The sequence below is a fragment of the Notothenia rossii genome (genome assembly GCF_949606895.1).
Source record: "Notothenia rossii genome assembly, chromosome: 10".
NCBI classification, from domain to species: Eukaryota; Metazoa; Chordata; class Actinopteri; order Perciformes; family Nototheniidae; genus Notothenia; species Notothenia rossii.
Genome location: NC_136908.1, coordinates 12,403,493 through 12,424,281, shown reverse-complemented (window position 1 = coordinate 12,424,281; position 20,789 = coordinate 12,403,493). Strand labels below are relative to the sequence as shown.

Genomic DNA, 20,789 nt, shown 5'->3' with positions numbered 1-20,789 from the left:
CCCTAACGTCACTTCCGCTTCCTTGTCCTTGGTGGTTGCAGCATCCTCGCTGTTCAGGATAAACACATGGCTAAACTGAGCAAAGAGTCCAAACAGCGGCTGCAGCAGCTGTTCCAGTGCGGCCAGTTCGTCATCCGATGGGGTTTCATCCCAACTGTGTTGTACCTCGGTCAGTATCCCCAACGAGAGCAGGGGGGAGACGGCTGGATGAGGAGATGTGCCTCGCTAACATTAGCCGGTTAGCTTAGCACACTAGCCCTCAACAAGAGCTAGCTTAGTGTTTTTTTCCCCAGGTTGCGTTAGTAGTTATACGTTTAAACCAATTAAGCTAATGATTGACACCATTGCATAGGAAGTATATAAGTATAAAACATAACACCACAGGGTTCAAATCCCAATTTGGTTTGACTAGTAATACATGATTTGGTTCTGTATCATTCATCTAACTTTAAAGGTTTGATGTCTTTGAAGTAGTTGGTAGACTTTGAGTAGCCCCCCTCTGGACGAGTTATACAATGCATGTGATGTATTGCATATTGATGAGTGTCATGGTGTGTGTGAAAGTCATGATGGCATGGGAAAACGGCTGAATCAAAGCAGGGAATCTAAGCATCTCATGAATGCAAGCTGTAAACATGTTAAAAGCAAGCTGTGGTGGTTATTGTATGTAGGACTTAGTATGTGAGTGAGGGAGCGATTTATTTTTAAATTGTCTTCTCTATGATGACTGTGCAATGTTGTTAGGGAACACAATTATCAAAAACGTGTGACCTTGAAGTAGTTGTGCAAAGTCCTTGTACTTACAAGAGTGTTAAACCAGGCATTCCTGATGATTTGGTCTTAAATGCCTGGTGCACTGAAATACCTGGTTGTGCTTTTGGGAGTCAAGATGGGGAAGTGGAGAGTTTGGCATGTGTGACCTCACTGCTGGTGGAGTTGCCCTCTGAATGAATCTTCTCTGACTTCAGCGTTTTGGGAAACACCAGCTGATGACATCTTCTCCCCCTCGTTTCCTTTATTTCTTAATCTTTTTTTCTCTTGCAACGCATTTATATATTAAGGGCAGCATTATCTGTCATTTATTGCTGATGTGTAACCAACATCAGTAATAACGTTTCATATCCAGGCAACCATGATCTTAGTGTAAAAAACTGCTTAATTGATTATTAATCAACAATAAAAGTAGATTCATTTGTCACATAGAAATGCCTAACTCTCTTGGTTTCAGTTTTTCTGAAGTGTGCTCCAATGATAATAATCCACTGTGGTGATAGTTATATTAAGATCCAAGAAGAGGCTTGATTCAGTTTTCTAAGAAACACATTTTTCCCAAGAAAACAGTTGCATCAGTTATTTCCTTTCTGTGAATGAAGCTAAAAACAATACACACACCTTCTGTGTGTGTGAGGCAGATATTGTGAGTCAGATGTGGGGGTTGTACGCTTTTTGCTGCAACGATGCTGTGAAATGAAACTGGAGTGTGTTGTAATGACCAGTGAAACTTGCTGTCATTTTAAGGTGCATAGGCACAATTTGATGTATTCCAAGCTGTGGGCCATTATAATTGACTATTTGCCAGTTTTTTTAACTAGATGCTTATAGAAAGTCTTAATGGACATTTAAGACTCAAACATGTACATCATATTTATTTTTCGAAAATTCAAACCATGCTTAAAACCATCTGTATGTTTTTGATTCACAGGTTTTAAACGAGGAGCAGATCCAGGAATGCCTGAACCCAATGTCTTAAGGTGAGGACATATTAGATCAAATCATGTGTTTTCAGAGAAATGTGATGCTTAAAGGGATATCTTACAGCGCAGACATATTTGCGTAAGTAGAGTAGTTGGGCTAGCTGTCAAATAAGTTTTGAATTTGAATAATGAATACAAATAATGATGTTAAGACAGAAAAAAACATCAAGAATCATGAAATCCAATCATTAGCTTGTAGGGGTGTAACGGTTCACAAACATTTCGGTTCGGTACGTACCTCGGTTTTTAGGTCACTGTTCGGTAAGTTTTCGGTACAGCAGAAAAAATTATCACAAAACATAAAATGTATATATATATTTTGTATTATTATTAAACTGTGAATAATGTATTCCCTCAAATAAATACGAAATATAATAAAATAAACATGAAGGTGCAGCATTTCGATGAACTGAAATAATCTGTATTTGAACTTTACTGTACTAGTATTCACAAAACAAACTATTAGTTTGGGCTTTTTAATTATTATTAAACTGTGAATATTCACTCAAATAAACACCAAATATAAAAAATTCAAAACTTAAGGTGCAGCATTTCGATGAACTGAAATAATCTGTATTTGAACTGTACTGTATTAGTACCTAAGCAGCCAGTTTGACATATGACTCGCTTATCATTGTATTTTCATGTTTTTTTTAAGAAAATTAACTTATCCACATTGCTTGCCGAAAGGGCAGATCTGCTGTCACTAACAATGTCTCCTGCTGTGGAGAACACCCTCTCACTAGGGACAGAGGTAGCAGATACAGCCAGGTAGCGCTTTGCTAACATGGCAACATAAGGATATTTGGCGTTTGTAATAGCTTTGGCTCGGTCTGAACTTTTTGCGAGTGGTGGAGGCTTAAATGCTAGTGGGAGTTGGGTTTGCACTTCAGTCTTTTTTCTTTTGGTACCGGTGATATTCATTTTCGGGTGATGCCTTTTCAAATTAGTGTGCAAGTTTGATGTATTTCCAGCCGCGTAACCAATTTTAGTTGAACAATGCCGACAAACAGCTTTGGTTTGGTCCACCTGTCTTTGTCCGTCATCCTTTTACGTAACTGCGAAAGCAAAATGTTCCCAAACCGGAGACTTCAATGATGCTGGAGGATTTTCGAGCTCAACTTTATTTGCGTTCGCCATTTCGACAGTTCCTCAAATTACTGACTAAATTTGAACGAATCCCTCTGACCAGCTCTCATAGTATGCCTCTCGTCCAATGAAATGACATGGTCGCTCTATGACGCGTTGAACCCAATGTGAGCAAATTACTCTGAATGCTGCGACGCAGCACCTGAGATTACTTCCAAAAAGTTGTTCACGTTCTCAATTTTTCACGTTTAACGTTATATTCGTTCGGTACACTTCGGTACACATGTGTACCGAACCGAAGGGCCCGTACCGAATATTCTCGGTACGGGTACATATATCGTTACACCCCTATTAATTAGCTTGTTGTAAACAAACATCTACTCTACATTTCCTTCTCTTTTATGAACAAACTTTCCTCGCCTAAACACTTTGAGCATTTGACACCCGTGACGGGATTCCTGGGTATCCTTAATAAGGTTTAAAAGGATCCATGGATTAAAAAGACATGTCTAATGTTACAATCAATATTTCTGGACGACTAGCTCTCGGAAGTTGTTGTTTTTTCTTCAATTGTTGTCCTTTTTTAAATCTGCTTGATCCTTTACTTTTCTCCTCTGTAGTTTGCTTTGGGGCTGAGGAATGCCCCCGAACAGCCAATCCCCTCCCATCATCAAGACCATGTGACCCAACTGTCATCAGAAAGCCAGGAAATTGACATTTTCTTTCTTTCCCTCTCTATAAATCTGTCTGTACAACCTTCTGAGAAGTAATGAAGTTGTGTGCCGTCATAATGTCCAAGGCCAAACATACAGTAGATGTATGGAGTGTGTTGGCAACATGGATAGAAGAGATTCAGATTACCAAGCTGGAATCAAGAGTTCGTCCTCACAGTGTTGACTGGGCTATCTGTCAGTGTTGTGCTGTGTGAGACAGCAATGTCAGGATGTACCTTTCATTCCATGTTTTCCTCTTTTTATTTTTAATTTAAGATTTCAGAGAATAAATCCACTAAGAAATGTCAATCTGGTGTTTTATTAACAGGATTAATGTTGATGCCTAACCTTAGGCAAAAACCAATACTAAGTATTTTATCGTTAAAACAAATTCGTTTTTCGAGTTAAAAGTCATATTTTTAGCCTCCAAATGAAACGCAGATTGATCTAAATCTGTAAAAGAGGTAAATGGTTTGTGGAAGAAATGTGTTGCAACCTTTCAATTACATGAAATGTGTAAAGTCTTGGACTGAAGAAACTTTTACTTATTGAAACATTTAAAAAAATTTATTTTTTATTTCTGCATGTGTACAAAATACCAGTCACTTATTTATTGTGTGAATTCAAAAAAGTCAGTTCATTGCATTGTAATTCAATCCACAGCAAATGCAGTTAAATAATAGTTGTAAATAAATAATGAACAGTACTGTAAGTATAAAATCATTGTTTATAAAACGAAATTATGCAAATATTGCCTGAATAGCAGCGCTATCAAAACTGCTCAAGTAATGTCAAAATCTATAAATGAATCTTCTTCAAATAACTTATTTTCATAAATAATTTTAGTGCAAGAAACCTGCGATCATGGATTTTCCTATGATTAATAAATAACACTTTCCCCAAAGTATAAATAGCTTAAATAAATGCTGCAATACTGGACGCTTCAAGCCCTGTCTCCTTAAAGACCTACACAATTATAGCACCCGTAATCTGACCCTGAGGAGATTCCCTCTAGTGAATTTAAATATCTCATCTCTCGTTGTTTGGTTATAGAATCCGGAAGATGCCCAAACTGTCGTTGGCCATAGTTCCTCTGATCTTCTCCCTCTTAGTAATGGCTCTCTTGCCCTTAAGGAGGAAGTAGTGGAGCTGGCGCAGGATGTTGTGTGCAGTCATCTTTCTCTGGAAGGTGTTGGGGCTGTCGAGTTCATTCAGCAGCTGCACTTCCTGACTGCTGGTCAGAGCCGTCACCTGACCAGGGTTCCTCATCTGTGGGGCAGAAGAAACAGTTGTATTATAACTGAAATCTAGGATGAAGTCAAAGCCATTCCTATCATTAAACCTTTAAAAATTTGACATTTACAAGACAAAGATGAAACAAGGACTTATCATTTCTAATAAATGAGATTTAACCAGTGTCAAAATATAACTTGGTACAGTTACTCATCTACTGAGCTTAAGTTTTGAGGTACTTGGGTATTTACACGTGTTACTTTACTTAAACATGCATTTGTCAGTTATAGTTGCTATTTACTTTGCACACACACAACCTTTTTAATAATACAAATTGCCAACTTGTTAATAACCAAACAGTAAGCAAACATGAATTCATCAGTCAATGATCGGATAATGTAATAATGACGATGCAAAATTATTTTAAAACGTTTTAACCTAGGAGTCCTACTACTAAATATGTCTAAACTGTTATTGTCTGTACAGCAACGATGATGAAAGACTTAACCATATGAAAAACCACATGAAGACAAAGCCAAAAGCCAACACTGTGCATTGAGACAGCTATGGACATTTCTAGTAAGCCAAAAGGAAGAAACACACTTTTCTTTTGATCAGGTCAATCAGTTGGCCGCTGTAAGCTCGGACCTCTGCGCAGATCAAGCTGTTGGGGTACTCCTTCTCCACTTGCCTGAGAAGAACTGTGTAAATCTGCAGGCCTTGGACCATCCTTTGGAGACAAGCCTCCTTAAGAGAGGAAAATAAAATCACTGTCAGTGCTCACCCAGTTTTATTTCCTCAGTGTCACAATATGCCAAGGGAGGAGATGTACCTTGGTGAAGTTAGAGTAAGGACAGCGTTCTGGAAGTGAGGAGACTTTGTAGTTTTCCAGAAATTCGTATTTCACCTGATTTTGGAATTCATCTTCAAACTGACAAAGTGGAAAGGAATACAGGTTGTGATCAGAAAGTGAGACCAGACTAACATTAAAACATGCTGTAAAGTAGATTTACTCAAGTACTGTACTTACGTATAATTTTGAGGTACTTGTACTTTACATGAGTATTTCAATTATTTTTGTGCTTATACCCCACTATAATTCTGAGGTAAATTGTGTACTTTTACTCCATACCTTAAGTTACTTTACAGATTTTGATTAATGATGTGATATATAATCAATACTTAAATAAGACTTAAGTTACACCTGTAGTAAATTCACAAGCTACCCTGCAACATACAAAGTAATTAAAAATAATTATAATCAAAATATATATTATTCTGAAATGGACTAATCTGCATAATGAGTGCTTTTACTTTATGTAGGCCTACTTTAAGTATATTTTGATTTCAATACTTTTCTACTTCTTCTTGAGTTACATTTTGAATGCAGGACTTTTACCTGTAGAGTTTTCCTAAATTCTACTATTACTTAAACGCAATATCTGAATACTTCTCCCACCTCTGAAAATGACCCAGTGAAACTTGATGAAGTGAGTCTCACAGACAATAGCACATCTTAGTGAATTTCCTGGAAGCTTTTTACCTCCTTTTGGTGACGTCTGGTTGAACCAAGGATCAGATCCCAGACCCCGGAGGTGCTCAGGAGGTCAGAGGGCCCCGCCTCCTCCTCCTCACCGGAGGGGTCACCGGCCGCCGGGCTGTCGGTGGGAGCGTCTTCCGCCTGAGCTCCGAGGGCGCACAGCAGCAGGGCGCACAGCATCACCGCAGAGAGCCAGAACGCGTCTGCGGAGAAGAAATCGAAATGAATAAAAGGACAAAATACGCAGAAACTGTGCGCACCACTCAGGTTGCTCACGACTTACTGATTGGAGGAGACATGTTGAGCTGCCGGGAAGCACTTGTTGAGTTTCCACTGATGCTGAGGGCTGCCAGGTCCAGGAGAAGTTGTCTTGGCTTTGCGATGGGCTGTCATTTTATATTCGTCTTGAGGGATTTCCCAATAATCATGCACCAGGCACGAAATTAAGTTTGCGTCAAGCATCCGGTCTGGCATCAGTCCATGGTTGATGGTGAATTTGGTGAAGATGGTTCACATGGAAGTGACCAGCGGGAGCAGGAATTTAAATAAGGTACACAAGCTGCTTTAACCTTTTCGTGCTACTTAAGGGTAAAAGATAAACTGTAGTATTTTTTTTTAAATAACAGTAAAGCACTTTTGAAACACACAGTCGTTGTTGACGAGCATAACAATCCCTATGACACATAATTAAAAGGGAAAATCCACTTAAAACCATGAATTATTCCCAAAGAAATGTTGGTGGTGAATTCAAAATAAAAATAAATACCCAGTGACGAGTAGTCAATTTTTCTGTAGATTTTTTTGTTTTAATATAAACTGCCTATATCTATTTACACACAATTTTCTCCCCTTGAATGATGTTACGATAATTTTTATGATGTCACAATACTTCCTGAAATGATCACTATCTCTCACACTTTGCCAATTTAGATTCCAGTCTTGTGCCTGTGTATTGAATTTGTCACCATTTACAAGTTTAATAGGTGCTGTTGTGTCTCGTGTAATCAGTGGTTTTTTAATTGTTTCTTCACCATTATGTTCCTGTTCCAATATTAGTCATGATACTCGATTTTTCCATTCATGAGTTGGTTGATTACTCACACATTCTTCTTGTTATCACTTAAAACAGAAGGAAAGGGAAGAAGTTCATCATGTGTTTTCACAAGTGTATTCCTTTCTTTCAAATAAGAATGACTTGCTAACTGTTTTCAATTAAATTCATCATTGCAACATGTTAGAAAGAGCTTTGCTCTACAGTGAGACGTTTTGTAATCAGAATATTCAATTCACTATAAATCCCCAAACCTACTATTTTTGACATGTAACTTCCCCTCTGTCTATTGGATTACTCAAGGGAAACTGGAGAATTCACAAATTCAATTAAAGATAGCAATGCAAACTAAGAGATGTTGGATGTTGTAAGAGCGGGTTTGTGACCAGTTTTGATCAAGACGTGTTTTGGGACTTTCAGTGGACAGTTTGAGACTTCAGAATAGCTCAGTGGTTGCAGAGTTTGAGGTTATTGGGAAGTGCCGTTGCTGCACATTTTCAAAACTCACTTTCACTTTGCTCTCTGGAAGCTCTTAATTCATACATACAGTATATCCCAATTCTAAAACTTTAATACACTGAGGCTCATTCATGAATTTAATGTTTTTTGTGATTATTGGGCTCAGTTTTGCTGTTTGTGTAGATATTTTTAGTGAGCCATGGATGACTCTCATTTCTGCTTTTTGTTGGGACCAAATGATGGTCAAAGGAAAATGCGGCACTGAAAGTGGAGCTGTTGGCAGCCGTCAGACAGGATGAGAGGTCAGTTGCGGCCTGTCCTTTACAGCAGATGGGGGGACCGGCAGGAGCGGGAGGATTAAAGAACCATAGTAGGGCCCACGGGGAGGAGCAGGACGAAGAATGGGCCTGGTTATTTGATGGATGGAGCAGCGTTAGCAGGTGGGCTACAAAATGCCAAGACATGAAAAGACACTCCTTTTATTACATTTCTTGATTTACTGCTTTTTTCTATATAAATAATTGACTGTCTACATGCATGTAAACATACATACATAAATACATAGTTGATACAAACACTTTGTCCCTTTTAATTAGATCATCATCTAGATCAGCGGTTTTCAAAGTGTGAGGCACGCCTCCCCTGGGGGGCGCCAGAGAGCTTCAGGGGAGGCGCAGCGTGAGACACAAAAGAACGAGAAAAAGACGAGTAAAGTGACACTTGCCCACTTGTGGCTGTCTGTGGAGACCGAGTTCCCCCACCTCGCCAAAAAGGCTGTAAAAGTGCTCATTCCCTTCACCTCCACCTGCCTGTGTGAGTGCAGGTTTTCCGCATTGACTTTGATCAAAAGCAAGTACCGGTCAAGGCTGCAGCCAGAGGATGATCTGCGTTTATTCCTGTGTGCATCAAAGACGCAGACTCATTGTTCCCACTAAAGTAGGGGTGAGTGTAATAAGGAGGCAAAGTTGACGTTCAGTGTGTTGCCGGGAGCATATAAGGATTCATCCACCATGTTGAAAATGTTAAAAAAAATATGTCTTGAGAACACGGCGTGCGGAAATATACGGGTCGTGCTGCAGCTAGATGTGCCTGTCCTCTGTAAGAAGGTGTCGGCGACTGACATGCAAGGAAGAACGGCTGTCCACAGGCTGTTCCAACTTTAACAACTGTATTAACTTCCAGGGTAGTGAATTGAACATGCTATTGTAATTGGGTGTGTGGTATATTTTCATGCACGGACTCGCATGTTCCACAACACACAAACTGAACAACACTACATTTTCCGATCGCTACCAGCGTCCTTGCGATCTTGTTATAATAACAAGTGCACGTTACTGATGCAATATGGTTGAGACCATTCGGGCTAATTCTAGGGGGGGGGGGGCAAGGAATAGTGCAAGTAGTGGGGGAGTTGTATACAATATGTTTAAAACTTAAAAATAAAAAGGTTTAAAAAAGTTATTGTTTAATGTTTTAAGGAGGTGACGCTACTCAGCCAATCAAATCGGTGCAGTCAGCACGATAGATTCAAACACAGAGACGAGACAAGAGGAGAGAAGCAGTCGGAGTAATTTCAAATGGCGGAAGATAGACAGCGAAAACAGAGCATTTAATTACATTTTCTCTTACTGGACCTCTTTGAAATGCAATTGAATACCCCTGCATTATAGCAACAACAACAATAATAATAATAATAACAGCAATAATAATTGGGAGGGGGGGCGCGGCTGTTCTTATGTTCTCTGAGGGGAGGCTCACCTACCCACACTTTGAAAACCCCTGATCTAGATCAACTTTTTTTACTCTGTTATTGTTCATTATTGCAAATTCTATGTGCATGGCGAAAGGATTTGTCTTAGATGTCTGGGTGTGCACTGGTACCTGTGTGTGTGTGTGTGTGTGTGTGTGTGTGTGTGTGTGTGTGTGTGTGTGTGTGTGTGTGTGTGTGTGTGTGTGTGTGTGTGTGTGTGTGTGTGTGTGTGTGTGTGTGTGTGTGTGTGTGTGTGTGTGTGTGTGTGTGTGTGTGTGTGTGTGTGTAGTAGCCTAAGTTTCAGGTTGGCACTAGTTTTCTGCTTTGTTACATTATGATTTACTGCATGTTTTTCTCAGAGTGGATCCCTCACAGAATACACAAAAGAGTTGAAAAGTTGAAACATCTGCTTTTTTAAAGATGATTCAAACAAAAAATAAAAGGTATAAATAATGACCTTTGTTCAGCATGATCATGAACGGTCTTCAAAGGGCAAAAAGCCAAGACATGCAGAGATACTAATTTTATTACATGAGAAACCTTAGACATCATAGCTCAAATGTCAATTTAACTTCTTTAAAGGGGACCTATCATGCAAAATGCACTTTTGTACGTCTTTTATACATGAATATGTGTCCCCGGTGTATCAGGGAACTTACCAAGTGTCAGAAAACACAACACTCTCTCTTTTCCTTCATACCCAAATCTCTGAAAGCGGGGCTGCAACGGATCTGATACAGACTGATACAGATTTGAAATATCTCTGACGTCAGAAACGAGGAGCTCCGCCTATATGGCCAACTTTCCACCTATCAGGAGGAGACAGCCATGGCCATTGCCGTTCGAAAGCGCTGGAGACGCTGTAGTACATATGCCAGGCCTGTAGGTGGCGCTGTAGTCTGCCACAAAAGCAGCGAAGAAGGCTTCTCACAGATTCAGCCCTTGCAAAAACAGGGCTAAAAAAGAGCAAATAGAGCTACATGGCTAAAATGCATGATCTGTTTGGTATTTTGAAAAAAATAACTTCGCAGACATGCTTTATATAGTTATGGCCCTACAATATATTATTCAAATATAGCATGATAGGGCCACTTTAACTGGCTTCAATGCAGAAAATGTGATGCTCTTCTGAAAAATCTATGACTAGATTCCACCGGGTCCGTCTGCGCCGCGTTACGGCCGCGTTACGGCCGCGTTACGGCTGCACCACGGCGTTCACAGCGATCGCGGCCACTCTAGTCTATAGGCGCATTTCCCACAAAGGTTCATAAGAACTTAGTTCATGAGAACACTTTAGTTCTCATGAACTAAGTACAGATCGCGTTCACACCGGAATAAGTTCCTGGGGAAGGATTAGGCAAATGAAGCCGCTGACGTCACTTCTTCTTCTTCTGCTTTGGGTTTACTGGCAGGCCGCAAACAACTTCACGGCGTATACTGCCACCCGAAGTCCCCGGCCGGAAGTCCCCGGAGTTGGGGACTGGCTTCAGTAGAAGCTGCTGGGACTACAAGCAGCTAGTACTGAAGCTTTCCGAGTAAATCGCCAGAACACCGACACCTCCTCATCTCCACCGCCCCCATGTTTTCTTTTGTGTTGCCATAAGTTAGTCTCTCTGCGTTTCTGCGCTGGGCTAATGCTAATGCTAATAATGCTAATGCGAGGATATCAAAATGGCAGCTTCACAAAACCTTTTGGGGGTTTTACGGTGCGTGGTTTGCATTCCGCCCAGCCAATCAGACATAGGAACCTTTTTCTCCCACGAAAATACCTGCTCTCTAGCAGGGACGGAAAAGGGGGTAAAAAAGGTTCTGATTAACTCATTTTAGTTCCGGCTCTTTTTGGTTTGAACATGACATTTTCGGATATATCGGAACTAAAGTGGGAAAAGTACTGCGGTGTGAACGCGGCTAATGGGTGCTATTCCACCAGACGCGCCACGTTACGGCTAGAAGCGTCCCAGACGCGCCCCAGATGCGTCTCGGCGCTGGGCTCCGCTAAAAATAGGATGCAAGTCTATTTTCGACGTGACGCGAGGCGTTGCATATAGCGCTGGGCAGGAAGTGGACCGGTCAGAGCATCCAGTCAATCCCCCAAATAAACAAATTTTGCAAACCCTATCCCTCCGTTGTCTTTCAAGTAGGAGAAATGCCATTGTTCTCCTCCGGTTTACAGGCACTGTGTAAATGATATAGATTAATTATGAGGATGAATGCCTTTTTTTCTCCACTAAAATACAGCAACACATCTTTGATTCATGTCGTTTATAACTGGAATATTACAATTATTATTTACTTTGTCTGCACAAAGTAGCCTGTCCAGGAAATATGCCCAAATCAACAAAAACTGCGAGCCGGCACGCAAGACGCTCCGCTTCTGAAACGCGCCCGGCGGGTTATGACCAGTGGCGGACGGCCCATAGGGGCGCTAGGGGCGCCGCCCCCCCTCTTCCCACATAAAAAAAAAATATATATATTTATTTTATTTTGAATAAACAAGGAAAATATTATATAATTGGTATCAGTAAAATGTATAATCTACAATAAAATCTTGTTTAAAATTGTGTTACGATGTCTAAAGTTACTGATAAGTCACATGTTTCCTGCCTGGCCTTGCCCGTGTATCATTAACCTCTGCAGAAGCCAACTGTTGCTATCTTTAAACTATGGCGCCGAAACATAATCTCAGTCAATCAGCGTAGTCAAATCTGATGGTCACAGGGCGCATACGTCAGCGCCCGGTGCAGTCTGTGAGTTCGTTGGACTCGTATCCAAGGAGGCAAAACAGGAAGCTGTCATAAACTCTGGAAGATATCATTAGCAGCTAATATGAAAACTCTGTTTTTTACATAAAAATTGAATTATGGATTATCCATAATTTTTTCAAAGTGACAGACACATTGGATTAACCTAAGGATTAACCTTCAGCCTCGTTTTTGATCAGAATAACAGCAAAAGGTGAGCATATCTCCGTGTTTTGCTACCTAAAGCTTCGTCGTGTGATGTCTGTATTTGCTTCCCCTGTCGCGAGTTCTGATCGCTCAGTGATGATACTTATATTTCTAGAATCTGTGGAATCTCAGCTTGTTAGCTAAGCTTGTTTGTGCATATCCGATAAGTATATCGATTTATTTATACCTAGAGGGCTCATTTAGACGCTTCTTGTGAGACTTGTGTTTTGTTTCGGTAAACATGGTTCACATCATCAGTTACTGTAGCTGAGTTTCTTCTCGTTAAATGAGTAGGACACATGAATAGTTTATTACATTTTAAGAAGCCCTGACCAGGGGCGGATCTAGAAAAATATTCATGGGGTGGAAAGAGGGTGGCAGGAGAATTTCAGGGGTGGCATACCCTGGCAGAAGTATATGCTGATTTAATCGCAGTCATATCAATCAATGTTAACTTGGAAAGCCACAATATTGATATTTTAACTCAATATCATTAGGTGACATTATTGTGGCCCATCAGTAAAGCCATAAATATAAATATATAAGGTGGCAGACTGAATGAGTTGGTTTCACTCTTAGACCAGCAGGGGTACCAAATCTATGCAGACTGCTGCAATAAGTACATTAATTAACTGTCTCATCGATGTGTGACTGTATGAACATGATAATATTAACAGTCATATTATTCCTATCAGCTGTCAATCACTGTTATGATTCACATATTCAGTGTTATTATTAAATAAACTATATTTTTTGGAGGAGTTAATGATGAATGTTCCTCAAGATGCTTGCTCACCCTCATTCAAATTTGAAAGACAAGTAATTACTATCATAAATCAAAATAATCAAAAGAACAGTTCAGCGCCCCACAACTTCATTGCAAACACTTACAACCTTGACTTTACATCAGAAAGAATAAACATTAAAGAAGTGACTAACTACATCAATTAGGGTTATTCAGCTAAAACATATTGTAGCGACCCGGATAGGAGGCTGAGGGTGTCACTCAGGCATCCCCCGTCTCTCTGCCAATCACGGAGCGACACAGTGATGCTGGTATACGTGTGGGTCCGTGATTGGGGGAGCAGACGGGGGAGGGCGGGGAAGTTGTGACGTAGTCGGGGTTATAAAGGTGTGTGTGGGAGAGCTAGGAGAGTGTGTAAGGTGTAAACCCCAAGCTATATCTGTATCTGTGAGCATCAAAGTAAAGACTAGTTATTAAAGCCTAATAACTGGAAGCATGTTTCCGACTCCATCTGTGAACGTTACATTGGTGTCAGAAGTGACTTTTCGAACGGAGGACGTCTATCCGGGACGGGAGTTCGTAACTGCGTCACGGAGCTAGCCGGTAAGCTAGCGGAGATGGAAGAGTTCAGCAAGATGGGGGTGAAGCAGGAAAGTAGGGATGGAGAGGAAGACGGAGCATGCGGGTGGTTGAAGGACATGAGCGGGGAGTTCGTGAAGGTACGAGAGGCGAGAGAGAGCCTGAGGGGGGCGGCAGTGAGGATGGCTAGAGACGCGGGAATGTCGCCATCTTCAGCTGCGTTTCGCACCAAAACGGAGCGGGATGTAAACAACAATGGCGGCGCCCATCAACCGGTAGCAGCCGCCGTGTCCGTGAAGACACCCAAGTACTCGGGTAAGGCTGACTGGAAGGCTTTCCATGACCAATTTGAACTACTTGCACATGCCGGAGGGTGGTCAGTAGAGACCAAAGCACTACAGCTAGCTTTGTGCCTCACAGATGAGGCTCTTTCATGTCTGCTGCTGCTTAGCCCGGAGGACAGATTCAGCTACGAGGCGTTAGCGGGGGCTCTGAAGAGGCGGTTTGGACACTGTTTTCCGCCAGAGCTGCTCCGAAATGAACTGAGCAACCGCTGTAGGCAGTCTGGGGAGACGCTGCGGGAGCTGGCTAATGTAGTGGAGAGCCTGACGCGGCGGGCGTACGCGCACATGCCGCCCGGAGTGCAGAGCGAGCTGGCACGGGATCAGTTCATCCGGGCTCTCCTCCCTGTGGACTTGAGGGTCGAGGTGCAGCTGCAGCATCCACAGTCCTTGCAGGCAGCCTTGGAGATGGCTTTGGAGAGAGAGGATGTGTGGAGGGGAGCTGCGAGGAGCAACGAAGGGCCGGTAACACAGGCTACGAGGAGCTGCAGAGAGGAGGAGAAGCCGGCATGGGTTACCGAGATGACGGAAATGATAAGGGCTGTTTCTTTGCAGCCAGCACGCAGACCAAGTACCAGGGTCTGCTGGGGTTGTGGTCAGCCGGGACATTTGGCCAGAGACTGCCCCAAGGCACGCCGGACCCAGGGAAACGACGGGGGGTCCGCATAAAGGGGAAGATGCGGAGCCCAGCCCAGAACTCCTCAACAAAACCACCCTTTTATTGTCATCAACACCGACATCAGAGGAAGAAGCCTGGCAGCTCAGCCGGGGGAACCAGACGCGACGCCTTTCTGAAGAAGATGACAGCACCGGCTTGGAGCCTGTCGTTGCGGTGGGCCGCGCGGGTGGGGGAGAGTCCTGCTACGTCCCTGTCGCTGTGGAAGGGGTGCCCTGCGCTGTACTGGTGGAAACAGGCTCTACAGTAACCCTAGTGAGACCGGATGTGTTGCCCAGTGGGACTATGTTGGAGCCGACAGCGTTGCGTCTCCGCACCGTCACGGGAGAGCTGGCGCCGATGAAAGGAAGAGGCACGCTGACTGTGTCGGTGGGGGGAGTTGAAGTGCAGCACCCCGTGTGGATAGCGGAGGTGCAGGACCCGTGTATTCTGGGTCTGGACTTTTTGAAGGCGTCTGGCTGCCATCTGGATTTTCCAGCCGGAACAGTGAGTTTCCATGGGGGGACGGTGACCACTATGACCCGTATCCACGTCCCGGCTGAATCTGCGGGGAGACCCCTGACACCCACTGTGAGTACTCTAAGAACGGAAGAAAATCCTTCCTCCTGTCCCGTATCCATGGCGACGCACACTCAGGACAATGCTGCACCGCTCACCCCCGGACGGTGCCAACCGATCACGGCCCCCCCTCAGTTACCCCAGACTGGGGTGGAAGAGGCTCTGCCTGCAGTATTGGAGGTGTGGCGGAAGAACTGTGGCGGCCTAAATCCAGAGCAGCAAGAGCAGTTGTGGCAGCTGCTGCTAGAGTTCCAGGGCAGTTTCGCCATGAAAGAGGAGGAGGTGGGCCGAACGCACCTGGTAGAACACGAGATTGATACGGGGGACGCGCGCCCCGTCAAGTGTCGCCCGCGCTGACTTCCCCTAGCTCGTCAGCAGGCTTGCGATGAGGCAGTGCACAGCATGCTACAGGCAGACATCATCGAGCCCTCCGACAACGGGCCGTTCCGGTAGTTATGGTTCCGAAGAAGACCGGTGGCTGGCGGCTGTGCTTAGACTACAGACCGTTGAACGGGGTCATTAAGAAGGATTCATACCCCCTGCCTCGCATCGATGAGTCCCTGGACCTGGTCGCCGGGTCATCGTGGTTCTCTTCCTTGGACCTCCGCAGTGGGTATTATCAAGTTCCTCTGGCCCCAGAGGCTAGGCCAAAAACGCCTTTCTGTACCGGCCGGGGACTATGGCAGTTCAAGGTCCTCAGTTTTGGGCTTTGCAATGCCCCGGCCACGTTTGAGCGGTTGATGGACAGGGTGCTGTCGGAGATTCCCCGCCAGCAGTGCGTGGTTTACCTGGACGACATCCTGGCGCATGGCAGCTCGTTTGAGGCGGCCCTGGGAGCTCTGCAAGTGGTGCTGGGAAGGATCAGAGCCGCTGGGTTGAAGCTACATCCAGATAAGTGCCATTTCCTGCAGAGAGAGGTCACTTTCCTGGGCCACAAAGTGGGGGGTGAGGGCATCGGCACCCTGCCCGAGAAAGTGCAGGCGGTCGCGGGCTGGCCAAACCCTCGCAACCAGAAACAGCTGAAGAGTTTCCTGGGCCTGGCTTCGTACTACAGGAAGTTTGTACGGGGTTTTGCTTGCACGGCTGGACCCCTGTTCCAGCTGCTGCAGAAGGACAGGGATTTCCTGTGGTCGGAGCAATGTCAAACAGCGTTTGACAGCCTGAGGCGGGCCTTGAGTGAGTCCCCGTTTTCTCGCCCCAGCCAACCCCCGTCTGCCGTTCACCCTGGACACAGACGCTAGCGGAGTGGAGGTAGGTGGAGTGCTCTCCCAGAGCACATCAGAGGGGGAGCGGGTGGTGGCATACTTCAGCCGGGCGTTCAACAAAGCAGAGCGACGTTACTGTATCAATCGCAGGGAACTTTTGGCAGTGGTGTGGCCAGGCGTTCACGGTGAGGACGGATCACTCTGCATTACAGTGGCTCATGACGTTCAAAGAGCCCGAAGGGCAGGTCGCCAGGTGGATAGAAGAGCTCCAAGCGTTCGACTTCAGGGTGGAGCACCGGGCTGGGGTGCGCCACCATAATGCGGATGCTCTCTCCCGTCGCCCGTGTGCCGCCGGCGGCTGCCACTACTGCGAGAGGAGAGAGACTCGGGAAAAGGAACTGCTGGAGGAGGGTGTCGCCTGTTCGGCCGCGAGGCCAGTGGAAGAGGTTGTCTGCCAGGAGCTCCGGGCAGTGGACGGAGCAGAGTGGAAGCAACCGCAGGAGCTGGACGCCGTGCTACAGCCACCGTGGGAAGAAGTGGCCGGGCTCTCTAAAGCGACCAAGGGACTGTGGTCTCAGTTTGAGGCTCTACGCTTGTGTCAGGGCGTACTACAAAAAAGTAGGGAAAAGAGGTGGCAAGTGGTGGTCCCGAGGGGTCTGCAAGAGGCTGTACTCAAGGCCATGCATGGAACCGCAGGTTCTGGGCACTTTGGCGTCACCAAGACGCTCTGGCGCCTTCGTCAGGGCTGCTACTGGGGGCAGTGTCAGAGGGATGTAGAGGACTTCTGTCGCCGCTGTGACCCGTGTATGGCTAGGAAGGGCCCCCCTGGTCATTCCCATGCTCCACTACAACAGTTTCCCGTGGGGGCCCCGATGGAGAGAGTAGCGGTGGATGTGGTGGGTCCTCTACCCTTGTCAAGCCGGGGTAACCGCTACGTGCTAACGGCCATAGACTATTTCACAAAATGGCCAGAAGCGTAAGGCCTCCCTGATCAAGAAGCAGAGACAGTCACCGATGCCTTGGTGGCCGGCATGTTCAGCCGGTTTGGAGTACCGGAGACCCTGCACAACGACCAGGGGAGACATTTTGAGTCCCGGGTGTTTGCCTCCATGTGCAGACAACTGGGCATGCACAAAACTCGCACCTCCCCCCTTGCGACCTCAGAGCGACGGACTAGTTGAGAGGTTCCATCGCACCATGGGACAACAGCTGGCCATTCTCACGTCTCAGCATCAGCGCGACTGGGACGAGCATCTGCCCCTGGTGCTCATGGCATGTCGCTCGGCAGTACAGGAGTCCTCAGCCTGTTCTCCGGCCCTCCTCATATTGGGGAGAGATATTCGCACCCCGGCTGTTTTGGCGTTTGGTAAGCCACCAGACTCCCTGGACACGCCTCCAGGGCCCGAGTACGCCAGGAGACTTCAGGACCGCCTGGATTCCGCTCACGCCTTTGCCCGCGATCAGCAGAAAAGTGCTGGGGTAAGACAGAATCGGAACTATGACATCCGGACAAGAGGGCAGCATTTCCGGGCTGGGGAGCTGGCTTGGGTCTACAGCCCACAGCGCAAGAAAGGCCGGTACCCAAAACTGGACAGCCAGTGGGTTGGCCCGTGCAGAGTACTGGAGAGGGTGGGGGAAGTGGTCGACAGAGACAGGTTGGCTCCGTACAGAGGAGTCGCTTCCCCACAGGGAAACCCCACAGCTGGCCCTTCGACATCCTCACTCAGGTCCCCCGGCGAGAGGAGCAGCAGTGCCTCAGCAGGAACTGAGTGCAACCCCATTTTCTTTCCCCTTTCCCCGCCTGGGCCGGAACCGGCCATCCCAGGCCTCCTGCCGAGAAGGCAGTCACGACCCCCGGGTCGTTTCAGAGACTTTGTGTGAGTAAAGTTTTTTTGGTGAGACCCCTTGTTTATCGTAGAGGGCAAGAATGCGCCCTGGTCTCACTGGAAGGGATGGTAGTCCACCCAGACCTTCCTAGCCAAAGTTCAGTGTGTTGTAGTGTTTGTGCTGAGTGTTGTTTGTTCCTCGTGGGCGAGGAACTTAGTAGTGGGGGGGTAGTGTAGCGACCCGGATAGGAAGCTGAGGGTGTCACTCAGGCATCCCCCGTCTCTCTGCCAATCACGGACCGACAGAGTGATGCTGGTATACGTGTGGGTCCGTGATTGGGGGAGCAGACGGGGGAGGGCGGGGAAGTTGTGACGTAGTCGGGGTTATAAAGGTGTGTGTGGGAGAGCTAGGAGAGTGTGTAAGGTGTAAACCCCAAGCTATATCTGTATCTGTGAGCATCAAAGTAAAGACTAGTTATTAAAGCCTAATAACTGGAAGCCTGTTTCCGACTCCATCTGTGAACGTTACAATATACATCGCTGCAGTTATGATCCAGTGGAAAGTCCTTACTGGCCTAGTTAAATCAAATTGGTTACACGTAAGGTCATCATCTTAACAGTTTTTTGTGCTCATCGAGTCATCCGTGAGCAGAGCATCAAGTTGGCATGCCTATAACAGCTGAAGGTGTTGATTACCATATTGTTCAGCAAAACGGCTCACAAACTTATTAAGATTTAAAGCTATGGTGCATTTTGATTCAATGCTGAGTACAGCCAAACTCTTCTCTGTCATTGTAGACCGCAAACAGTGGCGGCGCCAGAGTATTTTTGTTGGGTAATCTATGGTAGGGCTAACCCATACAGTGGTGTGGCTCAAGTCAGTATTTGCAATGTAATTACATACACGCTCGCCTTGACAGTAAAACGCCACGCGTGAGGTTTAGATTATTTCCCTGTCTCAATCCAAATTGAACTGTATGAAATAAAAAGGCACATTTGTCTTGTACTAAATAAAAAGGGCGACCTTGAGCCACTCCTGCTATTTACCCACAAGTGAAAGAGTTGACATGCTGAAAACCCAACCCCTGCAGGGGGGTCTGGGGGGATTCTCCCCAGGGGCGGTTCTAGGGGGGGGGGGGGAAGTCCCCCCCTAACCCTGGGGCCATCTAGTATTTAGCTCGGCTAATGAAGCCTCACCTGCTGGTTGCCCGATCGGCAATCTATTACGCCAGTATCATGCAGCTTGCGGATCACTAATGAGTGACCCGACAGTAAAACTAAACATATCTATAACTAGTTTAGGTAGTTTGAGAGGTAATTAAAATAGCTACGTGTGATATTCTAACCTGAAGTGTGTGTTTTGTTCTGCTCACCGCTGCATGTGATCATGCAGAGCTGCGTGTCGACTCGTCAGCAGCAGCTGATCTCTCTCTCCCGTCAGATTAGACTTCACTCGCGTTTATGTTCATATCGATCAGATCCAGCTAGTTATAGCTAATGATATGACTACCTTATTAAAAGACACCTAAACAATAATTGTCGCTATGCAACCGGGTGAGGCCACAAAGTATAGCGCAGCATTACGCATTTGTTTACATGCCCACTGGAACCCCGAGGCATTACCAACAGATCAACGCACAATCAACCCATAGAGGACATCTCTTTCTCCACATTAAGTGTTACACATTATAATTGACTCTTCTTGTCTGTCACATAAGTGGCACAACTGAAGAGGTATTGCGCTAAAGGGAAATTATTTTTACCGGACATTTTGACCGAAGAGATTTAGATTTGACGGCTAACCGGAACTCTGACGTCGCCATTGTGTGTGATTCGCGGATGCGCTCGGCTCCTCTCGACTGCTGCTCGGGTCTGCTCGGTCAGCTTCCGGATGAGGAGGCATTCGTTCGACCAACTTACAGTAGATAACATTACAACATTTTTTAACAGGGGCCATACTAGTGTAAATAATGTTTGTTTTGGCAGTTACAACTGAATGTAATGTGTTCTACTTTTTTACATCTGGGAAGACATTTGCCTTCATCAGATGGAAAGTGTCTTGACCAACAACTTAAGTATTTCTTATAGCTATGCAGGGCATGCAAGCGAGCAAACACAAACAAGAACAAACAAACAAGTGAAATGAAGAATAAAATTGAAATTGTACAATATAATATTGTGGTGGTTCATCTTATAATTCAGTCTAGGTAATGCACCAGACAGCATCTAAGACCTGCAAAAATCTACATTTTCTAGGGGAGGCCCCCCAAACCCTTTGTGCGTCATTTCGTCCGCGCGCATTTTTCAGGGCAATCTCTATTG

At 45.3% G+C, this 20,789-nt stretch overlaps 2 protein-coding genes across 2 annotated transcripts; one reads left to right on the top strand and one right to left on the bottom strand.

Annotated features, from left to right (window-relative positions):
• Positions 1 to 6: 6 nt before the first annotated feature.
• Positions 7 to 3,865, top strand: tomm7 (translocase of outer mitochondrial membrane 7 homolog (yeast)). The gene is made up of 3 exons (XM_079656194.1): positions 7 to 169; positions 1,703 to 1,751; positions 3,464 to 3,865. The coding sequence occupies exons 1-3, from the start codon at positions 67 to 69 to the stop codon at positions 3,477 to 3,479; spliced, it is 168 nt and encodes a 55-aa protein (XP_079512320.1). The 5' UTR covers positions 7 to 66; the 3' UTR covers positions 3,480 to 3,865.
• Positions 3,866 to 4,002: 137 nt separating this feature from the next.
• Positions 4,003 to 6,839, bottom strand: LOC307023138 (interleukin-6-like). The gene is made up of 5 exons (XM_079656193.1): positions 6,613 to 6,839; positions 6,333 to 6,532; positions 5,622 to 5,720; positions 5,393 to 5,536; positions 4,003 to 4,825 (listed from the first exon to the last, which is right to left on the bottom strand). The coding sequence occupies exons 1-5, from the start codon at positions 6,626 to 6,628 to the stop codon at positions 4,604 to 4,606; spliced, it is 681 nt and encodes a 226-aa protein (XP_079512319.1). The 5' UTR covers positions 6,629 to 6,839; the 3' UTR covers positions 4,003 to 4,603.
• Between the last annotated feature and the right edge of the window lie 13,950 nt (positions 6,840 to 20,789).

What these genes read in the sequence shown, in the direction of transcription:
- tomm7 (XM_079656194.1), top strand. Translation starts at nt 67, where the DNA reads ATGGCTAAACTGAGCAAAGAGTCCAAACAGCGGCTGCAGCAGCTGTTC. An exon ending in CCCAACTGTGTTGTACCTCG is followed by an intron (nt 170 to 1,702) that starts GTCAGTATCCCC and finishes TTTGATTCACAG; the next exon opens with GTTTTAAACGAGGAGCAGAT.
- LOC307023138 (XM_079656193.1), bottom strand. An exon ending in CCAGACGTCACCAAAAGGAG is followed by an intron (nt 5,721 to 6,332) that starts GTAAAAAGCTTC and finishes CCACTTTGTCAG; the next exon opens with TTTGAAGATGAATTCCAAAA. An exon ending in TTGACCTGATCAAAAGAAAA is followed by an intron (nt 4,826 to 5,392) that starts GTGTGTTTCTTC and finishes TCTGCCCCACAG; the next exon opens with ATGAGGAACCCTGGTCAGGT.